Source organism: Lasioglossum baleicum, unplaced genomic scaffold (assembly GCF_051020765.1).
Source record: "Lasioglossum baleicum unplaced genomic scaffold, iyLasBale1 scaffold0034, whole genome shotgun sequence".
Classification (NCBI taxonomy): domain Eukaryota; kingdom Metazoa; phylum Arthropoda; class Insecta; order Hymenoptera; family Halictidae; genus Lasioglossum; species Lasioglossum baleicum.
Window position 1 is genome coordinate 1,473,919 of NW_027469094.1, and position 20,695 is coordinate 1,494,613.

The following is a 20,695-nucleotide window of genomic DNA, read 5'->3' on the forward strand; positions in this document are numbered from 1 at the left end:
AACGATCGGGCCGTTGTAAGAGGGCAGCACAGCCGCACTAACTCTTCCTTTTTACTTATTTTGTACGCATTCAAGGCGGGAAAATTAAATGATAGATTTTATTTATTGTAGTATTTGTAGTAGTTTTCCTAGACTGCGGATCTTTATGCAAAATAAAAATTGTCTGCATCGATTGCAAGAGATAGAAACTAAATTGAATGTGTAACGTCGTACCGACGTGTTGCGTCGGTTTTGTTCGTACGAGCAAATTCTCGCTGTACATACATATATATATATATGGTATACGCATACTTCCTTCGTAAAATCCAAACCGAAATCGCGTTTAAATCCGTACACAGCGATATGTATATATATATCTTACGCGTATTTATATATATATACATATCCCCGTGAGAGTGAACATAGGGAATCGGGAAAGAAGCGATAGTCACCGGTACAAGCGGACGCCAGCATGGCAACCGCGAGTACAGGTGTACGTACATCTAAACCGTCGTTTCGTTCGAACTGCGAAAAGTATACATCGACGACAACATATTCGTCCGTGCCTGGTACGATTTAGACAAAAGGACTTCACGGTTCACCGAATCCCTATGGTCCGCGCTCTTATTATAAATAAGACGAAATCGCGCGAATCCCTCTCTTCCAGTTTCGGAATTCTACTAATTCAGTTCTCTCGCGTCTTCAATCGAATTCAGTTCGACTCAGTCTTTTCTCGCGTTTTCGGACTCTATTTCAGATCGTTCACGATATTCAGGTCGTATTGCTCCTTACCATTTACACTATTTCTTTATATATCATTTGGTTCTAAATTGTTATTCGAGTCTGCTCGTAGATTATTATTACGTATTTACAGATATTATTCTGGTTTATTGGTTGTACGAGGTTACTCGTAAACCGTCACCGTTATTTTGTTGTACGAGCTTACTCGCATTATCATTTCAAATTTGTAATTACTATTTTCGTGCTATCTTGTTTATGCGATCTTGCTCGCTTTATTATTCACATTTCAATTGTTAATTTTGTGTTATTTGGCTTATACGAGCTTGCTCGCATTACTATTCGTATTGCAATTGCTATTTTTGTTAATTTGGCGCTATTTTTGTTTGAACGAGCTTGCTCGCATTACTATTCGTATTGCAATTGCTATTTTTGTTAATTTGGCGCTATTTTTGTTTGACCGAGCTTGCTCGCATTACTATTCGTACTGATAACTATTATCTAGTGCTATTTTGTTGTACGAGCTTGCTCGCATTATAATTAAGGCTGATAATTCTTATTTTTGTGCCATTTTGCTTTGTATGAGCTCGCTCGTAACCTGCTTGTTACTATTCTGTGCTATATATCTCGTTCGAGCTCGCTAGCGAACCGACATTGTATTTGGTTCACGAGTTCTGCTCGCAAGTCTTATTCTTGTACATATTCTGATTCATTATATTCTGTCTGTTTAAACCATCTATTTCGCAGCTTATTCAGCCATACCTCGCCCTCGCTATCTCCCATGCCCCGTCGCGCCGGTAGGAGCTACCAAATCGGTAAATTGGTGCGACAGCTACGCGCCGAAGGGAAAGCTACCGTTTACAATCCGTACTTGGGAATCGCTAAACAGCCCAGGATCATCCGCGACGTCCCCCTTGCTCGTCGAGTAAAAATAGTGGACCGTCGAGAGATCGCGATACCTCCGCGACGCGAAGAAGGAACCGCTGACCGCGCTGAAACGCCTCCGCGCCGCGAAGAAACGACCGTCGGACGGCCAGATTCCGCGCCTCCTCCCCCGTGGAGGTTGATACCGATCCGATTCCTCCCGAGTCTCCCTCCGCTGGAGGAAATCAGTATCGAGGACCCGCGTTACGAACGTTACGTCGTCCGCAGAATACTCACCCTAAGGTGGTATTACTAAAGTTTCGTCGATCAGTGACCGAGTGGAGTGATCGCGAGTGTGTGCGTGTGTGTGTGCGCGTCTCCGGGTTGTTCAATCCCGATCGGTCCGTCGATCGATTCCTCACATCCCTCACATTCCTCACATTCGTTCCTATAACCCCTAAAATTGGTGTATCAATCGTGTACGTCTGAGCCCAGAGGGTGCTCGGTACCGAGAGAACACTAATTTCCCTTCGGTCGAGAATCCTGTCACGAATCGAACAACCCACGCGCTCGGACGAGTCACACACAACACGCCCACATAGTGACACTCTGATCGCAGGGAGCTGTCACCGTCATCGCGCAGTTCGTCGCTCCGTCGCGACATCCCCGCCGGACGACGTCCATTCATTTCCCTCTTCGCCCCTTTTCAACAACGACGAACACCGGTATCGGGTCCCTGATCAGACGTGGACGTTACGCGCCACGTGGATCTAAGATCGTCTTAAATAAATTGGTCGGTTACGTCCCCGCCCCGTCTGGGCGTCGTTTCGTCGGATCATATCCGACCCGGGACGTAACAAATGTGACTCAGGGGAACGACCCACGGCCCACGAATATACCATCACTGGTCCCAAGTCCCAAACAGTCCCAAACCTTCGCGGAAAAAACCGTTACGTTTATTACTCAGGTATAGATCGTGGGGGAGAAGTAAAAGAACGACTGGCGACGAGAGCCCTTGACGAAGGCTAAATAGGCATAGTGGCTCTGGAAGTCAATGCGAGCAGATCGAACTGCACAGCGTAGAACAGCTTAGTACAGAGTGGACTTTTCTTTTCGATATAGTTAGTTTAGGTTAGCTTAGTATCGTTAGATCTTAAATAAAGTATATTTTCTTTTACGTTATCTTACCCTTGCAATCCTGGAAAAAGGAGATACTGGAACTGCAGTTACTCGAATTAATATTCGGACGTTCTAAAACAGACGAGAACTTTTTTAATATTGTACTAAACGATTTGAACTTTTTGGGGAGCTAGAGCAATTAGTTTACTACAGGATGTGAAAAGAAATTTTTTCAAAAATTGCAATTGATCGGAATTGTATGGAAAAATACTAAGAGTTGCATTTTACAACTTTTTTATGTGGGCCCATATTGAAAAATTGAAAAATACGCTTTGTAGATCTGTGTCGACTAAACATATTTTGAAAATTTCGTCAAAATCGGTTAACGTTGCAATGAGCTACGTTTAAAACGTTTAAAAATGGTAAAAATCGCAGATTTTCAGCCTATATCGAAGAATTCTTACATCTTTCAAGGCCTGTCGTTTTTTTCCCGCATCAACCGATTTCGATGAAACTTTCACAGTGCATATTATTTACGCAGGCCTAGAAAACGTACTTTTTAAATTTTCAATATAGGCCCGCACGAAAAAATTGTAAAATGTAAGATTTAGTATTTTCTCTGCAATTCCGACCAAATGCAATTTTTGAAAAAATTTCTTTTCACATGATGTAGTAAACTAATTGCTCTAGCTCCCCAAAAAAGTTCGAATCGTATAGTACAATATTAAAAAAGTTATCATCTTTTTTAGATCGTCCGAATATTAATTCGTGTAACTGTACGTATTAGGGGATAATTAATGTATTACTAGTTTATTGATTTATGTGTAGGTTTACTCTTAATGTAACTGTAAAGATAATGGAACGGCGAGGGGGGAAGAAGTAACATAAGGAAGAGATAACAAAAAGGAAGAGAGTGCCCTGTATAACTCACGGCATTCGGCACATTATTGCGACTGTGCTGTGCTAACAAATAAGATTGTCACGCCTTCCTTTTTAAATGAAATAAAATTTGATTCGTTTCTAATGAATATTTATATGAGCATTATAAAATAAATGTAGCTTTTATGACGAGAACTTTTTTTTTGCATAAAAAAGTAACATTCAATTTAGTTTCTATCTCTTGCAATCGATGCAGACAATTTTTATTTTGCATAAAGATCCGCAATCTGGGAAAACTACTACAAATACTACAATAAATAAAATCTATCATTTAATTTTCCCGCCTTGAATGCGTACAAAATAAGTAAAAAGGAAGAGTTAGTGCGGCTATGTGCTGCCCTCTTACAACGGCCCGATCGTTAAACTGGGCACGATATCCCGGATTGTGGCAACGACATCATGTGCCAAGATCCGTGTCCAGGGAACACTACGAGCCCTCTCGCGCATTTGAGGCGTGGCCACAATCTACCCTGATAGCACAGTTTGGAACTGCCAGGAATAGTCCAGAGCGTGGAGTGAATTTGGAGGGCAGTATGGTTCCAGACGCCGCTTATTGGCTGCTCGGAGCAATGGTTGGAGTACATCTAGAAAGAGTGTGGAGTTGCATGCCAGTGGGCTTCCGAAAACGATTACAGGTGTACAAAGTCCGCCGTCACAGCATCTAGAGGGCAGCTTCTTCCTTCCAGATGGAAGGCAGCTCGTGGAGTCTGTGTGGAACGGCGGATGCCGTTATACAGGGCAGCACCGTCGGTGAGGTTATGTCAGTAATGTTGGTAATGTCGGTGAAATGAATTTCTACACATTGTACAAATATGTAGCAGTCTTCCTTTTTACCGACAATTCCAAATACCGATTCTGAATGAAAACGAAATAATAAACCCGATATAAAAAAATATTAAATTTTATTTATTTCTATTATATCTATATTATTTTTCCTAGACTGCGGATCTTTGTGCGAAATAAAAATTGTCTGCATCGATCGCAAGAGAGATGGAAACTATATGTACAAATTGAATGTTACGTTCTTCCCCCCTTGCCGTAATTTTCTTTACAGTTACATTAAGAGTAAACCTACACATAAATCAATAAACTAGTAATACATTAATTATCCCCTAATACGTACAGTTACACGAATTAATATTCGGACGATCTAAAGAAGATGATAACTTTTTAAATATTGTACTATACGATTTGAATTTTTTGGGGGAGCTGGAACAATTAGTTTACTGCAGGATGTGAAAAGAAATTTTTTCAAAAATTGCATTTGGTCGGAATTGCAGAGAAAATACTAAAAGTTACATTTTACAACTTTTTCGCGCGGGCCTATATTGAAAATTTAAAAAGTACGTTTTGTAGGCCTGCGTAAATAATGTGCACTGTGAAAGTTTCATCGAAATCGGTTGATGCGGGAAAAAACGACAGGCCTTGAAAGATGTAAGAATTCTTCGATGTAGGCTGAAAATCTGCGATTTTTACCATCTTTAAACGTTTGTAGCTCATTGCAACGTCAACCGATTTTGACGAAATTTTCAAAATATGTTTAGTCGACACAGATCTACAAAGCGTATTTTTCAATTTTTCAATATGGGCTCACATAAAAAAGTTGTAAAATGCAACTCTTAGTATTTTTTCATACAATCCCGATCAATTGCAATTTTTGAAAAAATTTCTTTTCACATCCTGTAGTAAACTAATTGCTGTAGCTCCCCAAAAAAGTTCAAATCGTTTAGTACAGTATTAAAAAAGTTCTCGTCTTTTTTAGAACGTCCGAATATTAATTCGAGTAATTGCAGTTCCCGTATAGCCTTTTTCCAGGATTGCAAGGATGCGGGATTCGCCTCTTCTCATCTCTCGATAATAATACAAACACGGGGTTTCTCACTAGTTAAAAACGCTAGATAAAAGATCGATCTAGGGCCCCATCTCCCTCAAAGGTCCTATTTTCCGTTTACGAGGCGAAATTTGCATTAGTCGTCACCGTAATTTGCATTATTCGGGAGCATACAAGCTATTTTCATAGCTACATGCTGCCGAATAATGCCAATTACGCCTCGTAAACGAAAAAATAGAACTTTTGAGGCAGATAGTGTTCTAGATCGTTCTTTTATCTAGCGTTTTTGACTAGTGAAAAACCCCGTGTTTGTATTATTATCGAGAGATGAGAATAAGAGGCGAATCCCGCACCCTTGCAATCCTGAAAACGAGTCTACTTCCTTTTAATAAACTAAAGCAAGGATTTGAAACCAAGGAGTATGTTCGGTTGCAGGTAGCTACGGTATAAAGTTTAGTACATTAACGGTATAAAAGGTCCAAATACATCTGGCTACATCGGCTGTGCTTCTTTCGGCTGGCTAAAAATCACTTTGTTGGGAGGTACATCTGGAAGGTCTTTAGCTGAATGTTTTATGACGGCCTCGCCTGTGAATTCGGACTCGCGCTTGTTCCTTCGCGCGGAGGGTTTTACGACGGAACATTAAGTGGCCTGTAGTTCCTATTTCATTTGGAACAACCTAAGCATTGGAAAAACCGAAAGAATACCGGTATTATTTCGGTTTCGGTAGAAAATTGATTGTGCCGTTATTCGAAGACTTTGAATAAATCCACTATCCACAGTCCAAATTCTATCTTGAGATTAGTCTTTTTTTAATCGGAAGAACGCCACACGAAGCAGCTAGCGTCATTTACATGAAACAATTACGAAAAATAAACAAGGTCTGCAATTAACTTGTTAGTGGTTTCATGCCAATATGTCTGGCTGGCCGACGCGCGTCGGGTTACCTGGCCGTGTTTATTGCACCACTTGGCTACGGTGACCGAAGTCTTCGCCGCCCTGGCAGAAAATTATTCGAAGCTACACCGTTTCGATAGTTTCCAGATGGCTGGGAAACCCAAAGGTCTGGTCGCCACATGTGCGATCTTGCCGAATCCTAGGGCCCGCTTCAAGCACTAGCTTAAAAGTTCCGTTCACCCCCAAATGGGACTTTCACCAACATGTTCAGTCGCGTTTTTAACACTTTTTAATGGGTTGTTAACATTTTTTTATCTTATTAGGAATTTATTTTAGTTAGTGATCATATTCAACGATAAAAAAAGATGAGTATACGGTACTATTTATATTGAGTCCTACAAAATATTGCAATTAGAATTACGATTTCAATTATGTCTACTTGTTCTTTGAATACAGTAGAGACTCCCGTATCCGTACCCCCATTATCCGAATACATACCCTAATATAAGCAAAGAGGATTAGATTGAATATAAGGACGTCCTATTGTCCGTATGTTCTGTTATCGCCGCGTCGCTCGCTGTGCCGGGATTCAAATGCGCGCCGTCTCCAGATTCCGACTTTCTGACTCATGCTTCCGAAACTTCGGCAACGTAAAAATCGAAGGAACGCGTCGGCGTCGATCAGTCGAGCAGGTAGTTCACACAGACAGAGTAGAGGTACGCTTGTGTGTAGCGCGCAAGCAATTGAACAGGCACTCAGACGGGCTGAGTTTTCACGTTACCGAAGTTTCGAAAGCATGAGGCGAAAAGTCAGAGTCTGGAGACGGCGCACAGTGTGACCTTTCGTCCAAATCGGAGACAAAATCGAAGAACTTTTGATAGAAATAAGGTAGAGCGATGAAATTTTTAAAAAATTAAAGCTGAAACATTACAGAATATAGGAAAAATAGGGAGATTATGGTAAGAACGTTTTTTAACGTTGAGAAAATTCGTTAAACTTGCACAATTTCGAGAAAATTGTGGTTTTTCCAATACCACGCGCGGAAATTTTTTTTTTAATTTTTGCTATATATCATTTCCCGTAGATTTTTTCACGCCGATTTCAAATCTGGTCTCAAAATTTGTCTACGACCTCAGGATATTGCAAAATCGATTTCTTTAAATTCTACATGTTTAACGAATTTTCTCGGTTAAAAAACGTTCGTACCATAACTTCCCTATTTTTCCCATATTCTGCAAAGTTTCAGCTTTCATTTTAAAAAAATTTCATCGCTCTACCTCATTTCTATCGAAAGTTCTTTGATTTTGGATCGAGTCTGGTCCAAATTTTCCACTGTGCGCCGACGCGACGAAATCTCTCCGTATTTAATCATTGATTAAACACGTTTAATCAATCATAATGTATTAATATTGGATATCACTGTATTCGGGAAAGTCTACAGAATCTTTTGCCAGAAAGAACAATTCAATATCTTTTATAATAACATCACAATATTTGTTTGAAGTTGAAAAATATGTTTTTTTTTCAAAGCCTTGTTCCTGAAAAACTGTGCGTATAGGAAAAAAATTGAAAACAGATTCGGAATCAGCGCGAAAAACTCAGGCCAATAAGTCCTGGGTAGTTACCAAAACAACTCTGGATTTTCTGCACGAAATTACCTGAACCTTTTCCCGGAATGTTCGTTTGACAAGCAAATTTTCACATAATCATCCATTTCATTTCCAAAGTACAGTACCAGGACCTCGACCAACCGGCTTGATCGAGAGACAAACAGCCTGGACAAATTAAGGCCCGATGGATAATTGAGACCCGAGGGAAACCACGTCTTACCCTGCCATAGTCCGGCCACTCTAAGCGACCGTAATTATCCTTACTGGCACCGTCGCGTCGGTTCTTCCACGCCATAATTAATCCTCCGGCAACTCTGCCTCTCTTCCCAGTTTTCCCCGAAATTCTATACTCTATACAATTGTACTTGCAGCTTGCAGCTATTCCTTCTGACGCGATAACGGTAACGTTAGCGTATCTGCTTTATAATATTTGTCATTGTTGTAATATCCTGCAATTTCTACCATCTTTAACCCTTAGCACTCCAGTGGTGACTCGAAATCACCACTAAAAATTGCTGTCCCATTATGCAAAATATTGTTTACATTGTTAAACATGTTGGTAGCTAATCAATTACTAAACCTTTAATTATTGTATGAGGTATTACAATCAATTTCATATCCATCAAATGAAAAGAATCGTATAGAACGAAATTATTCTACCTAGAACGAGATGTTTCATTTTCGAGTTAAAACAGCTCCGAAATTAAAACAGCTGCAAATGGTTAATTATTATAACTATCTTTTAAATTTTCAATATAGGCCCCACATAAAAAAGTTGTGAAATGCAACATTTAGTACCTATTTTCTCTACAATTCCGGCCAACTGCAATTTCTGGAAAAATATCTTTAGGATGACGGGTAATTCAGTGTCTATGATGTTTCGCGTGGTTAACAGACAACGATATAGATATTTATTAAAACAATAACACGTAACAATAACAAAACAAAACAAGATGTAATAATAATAACAATAACGAGAAAACTAGATTATAAACGTTAATGACTATCGAGTACTAACAAAGTACAGAGATATAAATTAACGTAGCGCGGGCAACTCTAGAGCGATGCGTTCTCAACGAGTGCCACAAGCTTTTTTTCCACTGGTAAAAATCCTTTTTGGTGGGAGGATTAGCAACGTGAGAAAGACCGTTAAAATAAGGGGAGGAATTCTCCGTTCCTCAAGAGTAAGGAGAAAGTTTCCTTCCCCAAAACAATTCAAAGTCGTCGCTGCCAAGGACATTGCAACGGTTGAGTCAGGGTTCTGGTAATCGTCACTTTTACGACCGAACCCTCAATGCAACCGTCCACAGCGCGCACTTGAGAAGGATGAAATTTCCGCGTCCGGAAAGTCCCTCTTTCCAACGCGCCATGTCCACTACATATCTTTTCACATCGTGCAGTAAACTAATTTCTCCAACTTCTCACGAAAAGTCCAAATCCATATAGTCCAACATTAAAAAAGTTACAGTTACTCGAATTAATACAACCCCTGGCAGAAAGGTTCCGATCCGGAGGCATTGATACGGATTTTACAGAAAACTATAACTTTATGGAGTTGAAACTGATGGGAAATTAAAAGGGGCTTATTAAAGAATGAAGAACAACAAATTAACATAAGCTTCCATTTATTATAACAAAGAAACGAGAAAATAAACAAAATGTTACACGGAAAAAAGTTAATAGACCCATTAATAGATCTGCTGGAAGAAAGTTTCCCATTTGATTTACAGTCTCCGCAACACCAAATTTCTTCAACAATTACTGTTGGATGATTCTTATAGAGTTTTTTGCGCTGATTCCGAATTTGCCCTTAATTTTTCTCCTAGATACAAATTTCGGATCACGAATAATAGATACAAAATTTGTAATTAGTTACTCGAAGATATAGATACACAGGGGACCACCTGTAGCGGTATTTTCGAATACCTCGAAACCATTCTGCACTTCGCAATCATAACTTAAATTGTGTTTCTTTTTTTTCAATTACAAAAAGTGGACAGCGAAAGTCGACAGCGCGAACTGCATCAATTCTTTAAGTTGAAAATAAATGTAGACAATTAAAAAATGTTTTTGGTTAAACTTTTCATTAAAACTCGAAGCAATAAGTATTTACCGAACAAAACGATTATAGATGCGGGATTCGATTCGGGGCCAGAAGATTCCCAGCCGTATATATGTACTTGTTTTGTTAACGACTACCCAACCTCTAAAAAATTATAAAAAAATTAAGAACGGTTGCTTCAATAATATCCAAGTACTGAATTCTTATAAAACTGGAGTCTCTAACACTTCAATACAAAACATGCATTTTCTTGGAATTTTTGGAGGTTTTCAATTTTTTAAAACATGTTTCCGTAATCCGAAAAATCTGAAAAAATACACATTAATAATCAGGATGAGACACAACTAACGTAACAATATAAATGTGGTCAACTGAAGACTTTGATGTATGTATATACATAAAATCGGCAATTTTATGTTTTCCGATTTGTTTAAAAATCGATTTTGCAACCAAAAATTTTGAAAAAAATCTCAGTAGTGTATGCTATTCGGTAGAATATTCATGAATTTTTTCATAATTTTCTGTTGAACATGACGTGACTAAAAACAAATTTGGTTGGATACTTCTGACCATCTTTTCCGGCTATACCTTAAGAATCAACGAAACCATTATTTAAAAAATACAAAATATATTTCTTTTTACATCGTTAAAACCGATTTTTCAAAAAAAATTAGGCCTAATTTCTCTTCGATATCTCTTTTAGATCAAAAGTTATAGCAAAATGTGCGTCGCGCCGCGTGCTGTGCCCGAGATTCAAATGCGCGCCGTCTCCAGATTCCGACTTTTCGCCTCATGCTTCCGAAACTTCGGCAACGTGAAAATTGGTGAAAATCGAAGGAACGCGTCGCCGACGCGTTCGGTCGAGCAGGTAGTCACACGGACATGCTAGAGGTACGTTTGTGTGTAGCGCGCGTGCAATCGAACATGCACCAACACGGGCAAGCGCGGTCGACACCGCTCACGGATACGACGATACGTCAGGGAAGGGGAAACTGCCGTTCAGTTTTCAGCAGTTTTCAGTTATTCTCTCAACTCTCAACAGTTCTCAAGTTCTCGTTCGCTTAGCTCGGTCGTAATATCTGTGGTTGTCAGGAGGACGCCGCCGCATGTCACATTGTACTTTCACTTTCGAGATATTGTCGTTTAAAGTTTTGATCACTAATGCTTTGACAAGGACATTGGTTATAAATTGTATTATTTTTTCGAGCCTTTTGTATTGATTTTCGTTACGTTTTTTCTGGTAAATACCTAATCCTACACTATAAAGTTCAATAAATGCATAAACTGAAATTTTTTGAAATTGTGACATGCAGCGTTTTTCTTGACACAATCACAGATATATTTACATAGCTTCGCTCTGTGGTTACACGTTACACTCGCGAGTGCGGTCTGCGTTGCGGCATTTGACTATTTGACTATTTATTAGATTGACTTGCTTGGATTATGTGATTACGTGGATTACTTGGATTACGTGCACTACGTGGAAGGAAGGAAGAACGGAAGGTATTTGTACATATTTATATTGGTTAATCGGTTTCATTTTGCTCAAATGTCTCCCAAAATCTTCGCGTGAAAAAGCGTGAGAACGCTTGTCGGCACACCACGCGACAGTGCCATTTGCCATCACGTATGAGGTGCTACGGGGCGAGTATGTTCACTTCAATGTAGAGTCCAAAATAGTAAATTGTTTGTTTCTTTATCACTTTATCACTCTCTTTTCATTATCATTATTATCATTTATCACTTTAAACAAATCCAACACAATTCAGCTTTGGCCCATTCAGATTAGAATTAGCTTAGCAATATTCTAAATCGGCAAAATGATGGCTTAAACCAATTCAGTAAGGCAAGTATTTAATCTTCTTCACTTGCTTCTCATCATCGAATTTTTTTATTTCTGGTAGTACATTCTTTTGTTTGTAGTTCAACTTAATCGATTTTTTATAAATATCATTGCAATATTTGAATCAGTTAGGTATATTAGTTGATGAAAAACGTCAGAAGACCTTTTGTAATTGTAGCACCAGAAATTAGAAAATTCGTTGAGATGAGCAATAAGCGAAGAAGATTAAATACTCACCTTTACTCACTGTGTAATTGAAAATCTAATTTACAGAACAGAGGATAAATATAATGTGCTATCCAGGGAAGGAGTAGAAGGAAGCTGCGGCAACCGGGGAAGAGGAAGACCTCTAATTTTTCGCGTGGTACGTATATCTAATTATGCCATTCAACACACATGCATATATTGTACATTACTGATTTTCTTTGTATTTTTTAGGTATCCCACCTATGCCAGAACGTGCTACGGGCCACAAGTTTCGGGAAGCAGAGGCAACAACGTGTAATAATCACAATATACAGGGAGTTCCGTTTAAATACGAACACCTAAATATCTCTTCAGGTTATTGTGATGCAAAAAATATTTGTTACGTAATGCGCATGGTGTCAATGGACCAAATATCTGGCACACCGTGCACGTTACGTAACAAATATTTTTTGCATCACAATAACCTGAAGAGATATTTAGGTGTTCGTCCAATAATAAAGCATAGTAATAATAAAAAATTATAATATTTATTATATATATATATATATATATATATATTCCTTGTGTCATTGTCCATGTGTCTTTACCAACTCCCTGCGGCGTATTAAAAAATAAGAAAAAGTAAATTTTCTTTTCCCTTATACGACACTTTGTCTTTTTTTGCATGGGGACATTTTAATCTTAGCTTCCATCTCTTGCAATGGATGCAGAGAATTTTTATTTTGCACAAATTATTTTTTTTTTCGTTTTCTCTCCTTGCATATGACTGAATATTCATTCAAAAATCAGTATTGTCGGTAAAAAGGAAAACTGCTACATATTTGTACAATAGAAATCTACTTTATCGACGTCTGCCACATTAGTGCGATCTGCCCTTACCGACGGCGCTGCCCTGTATAACGGCATTCGCCGCATTAATCAGTGCGACCGTGCTGCCATCTTGTGGGGAAGCGGAATCCAGGATAGAGTGGCGTTCCAGCTGGACTGCAGAAAGCTGCATTCCGCGTGGACTGGTTCCAGGTGGAGTCTACCTGTAATCGTTTTCGTCACTCCCCGTGGAGTCTGTTGTGCTATCAGGGTAGTCATCGTGTGGCTTGGACAGCTGCGAATAGGGTCGACCATTGTACGTGACCGTTTGGTGGCGTCCAGTGGCGTCGACACGCTGGGCTCGAGATGTGGCTCCGATTCGCTTGGTTGTCTGGGATACGTTTCCTCAGTCAGAAAATAAAAATACTCAATCTATTTTGTGCACGACGAGTGGAGCTTTTATAACTCTTAATCACTTGTTACCAGGAATAACGGGATCACAACCTACTAGGTATTAATTATTAATCTTACAAATAGTTGACAAAATTTTTATAATATGCATAAACCGTCTTTTATAATGTAACTTTTATATATGTATAGTACTACTATACAGGTGGCAAGCGAAGAAGTTCACATTGTATACGTGCCGAGAAACGATGAATTACTTCTAATAGCGTTACCAAAAAAATGGTGAACAACATTTATTATTTATTATTTATTAAGTAGCAATAAACTATCTATTGATTCTTAATGTTTGCAGTTGCAGTCTCGAGGAAGCTGTAAATTTATCATTCGATATATTCAGAACCTTAGAATTCGTACATCAATCGCTAACAAATTTTTTTACGCCCATCGGGAACCATTTTCTTTAGATCACTTTTTTATTTTGTGTCTCGAACAATTACTAGATTTAAATAAATTTGCAAACAATGTAGGATTGCCCGACTGTACTATGAAAATTAACAATGATATCGAGAGCATGGAAAGTTACAAGGAGCACTTTCTCAGTAGCAAATTCTATAGAGTTATCAAGAGATGCACAGATTCAGATTGATGCTGCCTTGAGTGAAATGGCAGTCCTTTTAAGTTTTGTTTGTCTCACGACACGCACACGATTATGTTCTTCCTCATCGACATGGTCGGTTGAAATGTAGTAGCAGTAGGCTTTTATTTACACGTATAATTCCATGCAGACAAATTTTGCAAAAACTTCATGTGCTTATAGCTCGATAACTGTTTGTTTGCGACATATGGTTCCTTTCGAACTTTTTCTCTTCTCGATGAGTAGAAAATATTGGTGTATGAAAAAATTTTAACAACAATTTTGCAGCATGTTACTCTTACAAAGGTGTGGATTCACCCTAGAACCGATGACCATTGCTGCTCTTACACCGTGTACTTCTTTGCTAATAATAATGTGGTTCCAAAATCCTTTATAGTGTATTCCTTGCACACATCAGAAGATTCGCTAAGTCAAGGGATGGGTGGAGTCAGCGAAATTAGCGATGAAGCTGTGCCAATATTAGGAAGACTGGCGACAAGAGAAAAAATGTCGAGCAGATCGAAATATTCTGATGACAGCGATTCCGACACCGATATGTATAAAGTAAATAACAAATCAATTATTTGACGTGACGCCTATTCACAAAAATAATGCCTTGTATAAAATATGTTGTTGCAGAACGATTGTCGGATGTTGAATATGGACATATCAAATATGCGGGAGAATTTATTAAATCACGCCGAATACGACACCAAAAATATTGACGACAGGTAATAAGAATTATCTTTATCACTATGTGCATTTAGATATGGCCAAGGGTATTCTATTATCATCAAAGTTATTAGCAAGCTCGGAGAAAGATCATAAGATTATAGTTAATTTTAATAAATGCGTTCACGTCATACACAGATTTTTGCATAACACAGTGAGATTCAAGAAAATGTTGAATTCGGATATGGACAAAACTGTAATTAATAAGAGTTTGATCGTTGTTAAAGAACATGGAGTATTATTTGAATGGGATAATATTACTTATTGGGTTGTCGGGCGATTATATAAAACTCCTCATCCAAAGGAATTGTATGTGTGCTATCAAGATTCTGCACCGCAAAATTTAATCGAAATAGCATTCAAATTACATTCGTTACATATGCTAAGTTAAATTCTTTATCTTCTTCACCAAATAACTGATAAATCTCATTTATCATGTACCTATACTCAATCTACATGTTTTATACATACTTCTATTTTTTTCAACTATGCTGTCATATAACTTCATATATAACTATAACTTTTGGTAATTAATTTATATTTCTTATATACAAAATTTAGATAAAATGGCCTTCTTACTTTACAGTACCTTAATAGTAAATTTATACTTTACAGTTCCTTATTCATGCTTATATAATATACAATAGATTAAAATTTTCTATCACAATTCAAACGTTCAAATGTCCATTTCGCTTTCAACGAAGTAAGAATATTTATGTATATATGCTCTGGTAGAACATTACAATAGTAAACATGGTTCGAATAATATAACAATTAGAATATGTATACAAAATCGTGTAACAACTACTCGGATGCTTATCGCATTAAATCGTTTTTTACTGTACAAAAGTAATATAAAGGAGATTCTTAATAAACTTTAACAGAATCCTAAACTGTTTTATATACACTACAACACATCTTCCTTACAATCATCCTCGCCGTCAAAGTGTTGTGCAACTGGAAAATGTACACGTACACATGCGCCTGCCATTTTACTACCATAATGACCACTCCAAAATGATTTATCTACACCTCCATGAGAATATATAATTTTCCGGAGTCCAGGTCTATAATTCGTAAATGTATGCGTTACCTATTTAAAAGAGAACACTTGTTATTGCATAGAAAAACTTCTTGGAGCAGAGGTATACTATTTATAATATAATTAAGATTAATTTAGGTGGTTTCATATTATTGTCTACGTACACGGTGCCACTGATTTTGAGTTCCTCCAGTTATCGTTTCATTAAAATCGAAGGTAAGCATGACTTCATCGTTCTCATTGACTAAAAACACTTTAAGCTCAAAAAAAGCTGGACAGTCCCATCTGCAGCAATAATGTTCGCTGATCTATCGAAAGAAGTGTTAAGCCATCAGAAGAACATTTTCTATATAAAACTGATTGTTGCATGCGAAATGTCTGTAAATGACGATACTATACAATAACTCTAGTTTTAAGGTACCTCTATCGGAGGTCTTAAGTTGTCTAGAACATATGGTATCAGTCCTTCCTTCTCTAAGTCGATTATTTGTCTTTTTACACAGAACTGGTAGGATGTAGTGAAACAATACTGTTTACCCTCCAGAATAGGATCATCGCTAGATAAGGGTGGAACACCTACTGGAGGATTTTCCACAACCCAGCAATCACCACCTTCTCTCGTAATCTCCCAATGCTTGTATCGTTCTTCTCCAGAATGATTTCTAATCAAGTTTCTTCCAAAAGGCTTCTTTTCACATATAAAATAGTACACGTGCCAAGGTACTTCTTTCCTTAGTAAAAGCGATTGACCACCACACGTTAGTTCGGCCACTTTGCGCCAAACATAGCTTTTTATTAACATTTCCCATCGTTTGCAAACCAATTGACAGCTCAACAGAGATTTATGGTCGACATAAGTGAAGATCTGTGTTAACAATTCGCCGGGAATATACCTGTCAGCGAAGATTAATCCGTTTTCACTTTCTTCGTCGAATTCTTCGCGTGTGCTCATGCTGTTGTCATGAAATTGCCCCATTGCTTACTGCCATGCAATTGACAGTCGGCGGAAAATTAATTGGTCTTCTCTTCACAGTTTCGAATATTAAAATATTGTTTTATTCCTCAAGAATATTAACTACTATGTATGTAAATAGCAGAGTAAATTGGAGTAAGTAGTTACACTGTTTTAGTCAGCGAATGAGTCAACTACGCCTACGCATTCTATCGTCATAAACGTAAGATTTATCACGAAGAGTGACTCTTTTTACTCTTTGGGTCTGTTCCGTTGCACGCATGATGCGCATACACTATACACTGCATAGAGAACAATAGAGAACCAGAGAGGAGAGGATAAGAGTGGGATAAGAGAGTGCTCATGTGCTCATGAATGAGAGGCGTAGTGATGGGCATTATCGACTAAATTCAACTATCGACTAATTACTATTTAGTTACTACATACCAGAGAGTATATGAGAGTGCTCACGCCCGGGTTTTGGCCGTGCTGCTTTTGTCTCCACATCATGTTTAGCCTGGAACAGCTCCTACATCATCTTTAGCATGGAACAGAACCTACATCATCTTTAGCAAGAAACAGAACCCACTTTACTGTTAGCACATCTGACGACATCTGTGTCGCTCGAATATTTCTCTTACGCCCTCTAGGATATATTCTGACTGGAGTGAGGAACAGGAGGCCACCAGAGGCCACCACAGAAGACACTGTGTCGTGTTAGCAACGCGCCCGCGCGCTACACTCACCAACGTACCTTTACTATATCCGTGTGCGCTGCTTGTGCGCTTATGCCAGCCACAATCTATTTTTAGCACTTGCCATGTTGCCATGTTCTATTGCTTTACGGCGGAAGCGAAACTGAAATTCGGCTGTCGAGCCGTCGAGCGTATGAATCGCAATCTGGAGCTAGCATTCGAGTCCCCGTGCAGCGGGGATTTTTTTTTAATTTTTATTTTTCATTACTTTTTTAATTACATTTTTTAACCTTCCAAAAAATTAAAAATGTAAAAACTATGTTCAAAATATGTATTCATTTTAAATAGAAACGTTTTGTTACTGTCATAATTGCATTAATAAAAATTGGTATATGATCGAGAACAGGTTGATGGTATTTATTTGGACTGATTGGAGAATACGAAAATGCAGGAAGTATTTTTTAGTTTATGAATCAATTTGTAGATTTATTAGTTGTCAAACAAATAATAAAATAAATTGTATAATATATATAAATTGATTTTATACTAGCATACACAAGTTTATTTATTAAAAAATACAATCATAACTATAATTATAATAGAATTTCATAAAATGTATATTGAGGTTATTGCAAACTCATCTTTTTTCGCAATGATGCCCTAATTTCATTGCTTCTCTCGAATGTCCATTTCCTTCCGAGACAGTGGCGTTTTTAGGTGTAAATAAAAAATGTTGATATAATTATATCAATTTTAAAATATATCATAATTAAACTACAATTATTCTAATAACGTGGAATGTAGTACATATTAAGTTTTAGTTACCCGGATTTTCTTCTTCGACGTTAAGCACTCTTTACTGCTTCTCGTAATTTACGTATATGCAACATTAAGGTGGACCTTATTTTTCGACCATGAAATTTTTTTGGTCCCGTAAACCAGAATTGTGACAAATGTTGAGAAAATTGTCTGGAAAAATTTTGGGGCCGTTTGGATCATGGGAAAATGAGTTTTTAATGGAAAATGAGAATTTTTTAAATCATGACATAAATAGACGTTATGATATATCGTTGAATTTGTCTTTTTTCTCTTTAAGAATCCATATATAGCATAAACAGTTGTTGATAGAAAAAACATCCGTGACCTTGAAAACTTTAAATAATGACTTTGAAAAAATTTTTTTTCTTTGATACTATATCCACCTCCTTATATACTACAACTTTTGTTTGAAGAGTTTTTTCATATATGTATACATAACTGACAGAGATATTATATATAAATAAATTCATTAATACGCTCCAATCTACAGAAGAACAAGAAAGCGAGCTAATAAAAACGTGGTAAAAATAGTTCTAATATCGGAAAAAGAAGTTGTTATGAGTAATAAGTAGTCTGACTGAAACATGGACTGAAGGTGGTCAATGATACCGCTGAACGGGGCGTTAAACTAATGGAGGATCATAATAAAATTTTATCTAGAAACAAAGAGGAGAAATAATATATATGTATACTATACAAACTGTGATGGTATGTCGAAAGCAGTATCCTGACGCCACAAAGCAGAATTTGTCAAAGGATTTGTAAATATTTTTTAATATAGCGAGAAACACCTGATCAATCCCTACATGATTAATTGCATTTTTAAGAGGCATTGAAGACTGCTTGTTAACTGGGATATTATTAAATTTTTCATTTTCCTCAGAGTCAGTAAGTTCTTTATTTTTTCAAAGTCATTAAGTTTTCCATTTTTCTTGGAGTTATTAAATTTTTCATTTTCCTCAGTGCCGTCAAGTTTTTTCATAGAGTCATTGAAGTTTCCATTTTTCTTGGAGTTATTAAATTTTTCATTTTCCTCAGCGTCATTAAGTTCTTTATTTTTCTCGGAGTCATTAAGTTTATCATTTTTCTTGGAGTCATTGAAAAGTCCCTCTTTGTCGTTTACGCGCTGTCGTAAAAAAAGTTCTGGTATGTTGCTAGTCTAAAAATATGATCAATGCTACTTTTCAGTTTCTCAAATAAATCTGCATTTGTCGAATTTTTGCGTGTTTTTCAGTTTGTGTAATTAACATTTTGAACCAAAAAATCGGGAAAAAATCTCAATTATCAATTTCAATTAAATGCAATTATATGATTAAATTAATGCAAGTAAATGGGAAAAATTGACCGAAAATTGAATGGCGCAACGGCTGTTTAAATAATTCGGAGGACTACCTCGTCCGGCTAGACCCTTCATTCCAAATTGTAATATTCCAATATTTCAGTATCATTTTTAATATTGTTCAAGTACTATTTAAAACTATTGATGAGTTTTAACAACAAAATATTTTAAATGGTAAACTAAATTTTGACAAATAAGATACGATTATAGCAAGCTTGCTATAAATGTCGAAAACTCGAGTCTGGCTAGAGACATTCAATTTTCAGGAAACACTATTCTATGATGACGAACGGAGAAAAGGGAAGTGAAGCTCGAGGGTTTCGGTCGCCGTGGAGTGGAGTGAAACATTGTAACATGATACGGGTCGGGTCGGGTATATCGGTGTAAAATAACAGAATATTTTTTAAGAATTATTATTTTATATTAAAACGTTTGTAGCTCATTGCAACGTCGACCGATTTTGACGAAATTTTCAGAATATGTTTAATTGACACAGATTTACAAAACGTATTTTTTAAATTTTCAATGTCGGCCCATATAAAGATGTTGTAAAATGCAATTTTTTGTAAGTAAGTAAATACGTATTTATTTATTTATTTCAGCCTCGTGGCCCAGAAATTGGACATGGATTATAATTCTCGAAGCCATTCATCCCTCTATTTATCCATTCATCCGTTCCTCCACCCATCCATCCATATCCCATGCCACATCAAATACCTTATTGTCTATGTGATCTATCCCAATGTCTCCCCGCTAATCCTGCCTCTCTCTTGATTATCCCTTGTGATTAATTCTTTCCTTTTTTTCTCTATACTCCTAACCCATTCTACAATTTCTCCCACTCTTTTCTCCTGTACTATCTTTTCTATACCTATGTTAATTCTTTCTACCCCTTCACAGTCTTCTGCCAGATGTTTTAGTTTCCCCAAGTGTCTCTCATTTTTTCTACAATTCCGATCAGTTACTATTTTTGAAAAAATTATTTTCACATCCTGTACTAAACTAATTGTTCTAGCTTCCCAAAAAGTTCAAATCGTATAGTATAATATTAAAAAAGTTATCATTTTTAGAGCGTCCGAAAATTTTTGCGAGTCACAGTATGTACATATATCGCGCACAGAACACAATTCTTCTTTCTATTAAATCGCATTTCTTAGGTCAAACAATTGCGTTTTGTA

General features: G+C 37.3%; 2 protein-coding genes and 1 long non-coding RNA gene across 3 annotated transcripts; 2 read left to right on the top strand and 1 right to left on the bottom strand.

Annotated features, from left to right (window-relative positions):
* Positions 1-10,987: 10,987 nt before the first annotated feature.
* On the top strand, positions 10,988-12,599 carry LOC143219506 (uncharacterized). Its single transcript, XR_013011364.1, has 3 exons — positions 10,988-11,542; positions 12,156-12,246; positions 12,321-12,599. It is a non-coding gene; the product is annotated as an uncharacterized LOC143219506 (long non-coding RNA).
* Positions 12,600-13,201: 602 nt separating this feature from the next.
* On the top strand, positions 13,202-15,563 carry LOC143219504 (protein inturned-like; the record flags this gene model as incomplete). The annotated part of the gene is given in 8 exon segments (XM_076445450.1): positions 13,202-13,407; positions 13,497-13,586; positions 13,657-13,757; positions 13,760-13,889; positions 13,891-14,038; positions 14,227-14,502; positions 14,578-14,645; positions 14,647-15,563. Coding segments are annotated over 8 exon segments (1,434 nt in total), but the record flags the coding sequence as incomplete, so codon positions are not given.
* On the bottom strand, positions 13,761-17,162 carry LOC143219505 (F-box only protein 44-like). Its single transcript, XM_076445451.1, has 3 exons — positions 16,134-17,162; positions 15,877-16,020; positions 13,761-15,763 (listed from the first exon to the last, which is right to left on the bottom strand). The coding sequence occupies exons 1-3, from the start codon at positions 16,686-16,688 to the stop codon at positions 15,578-15,580; spliced, it is 885 nt and encodes a 294-aa protein (XP_076301566.1). The 5' UTR covers positions 16,689-17,162; the 3' UTR covers positions 13,761-15,577.
* Positions 17,163-20,695: the final 3,533 nt, after the last annotated feature.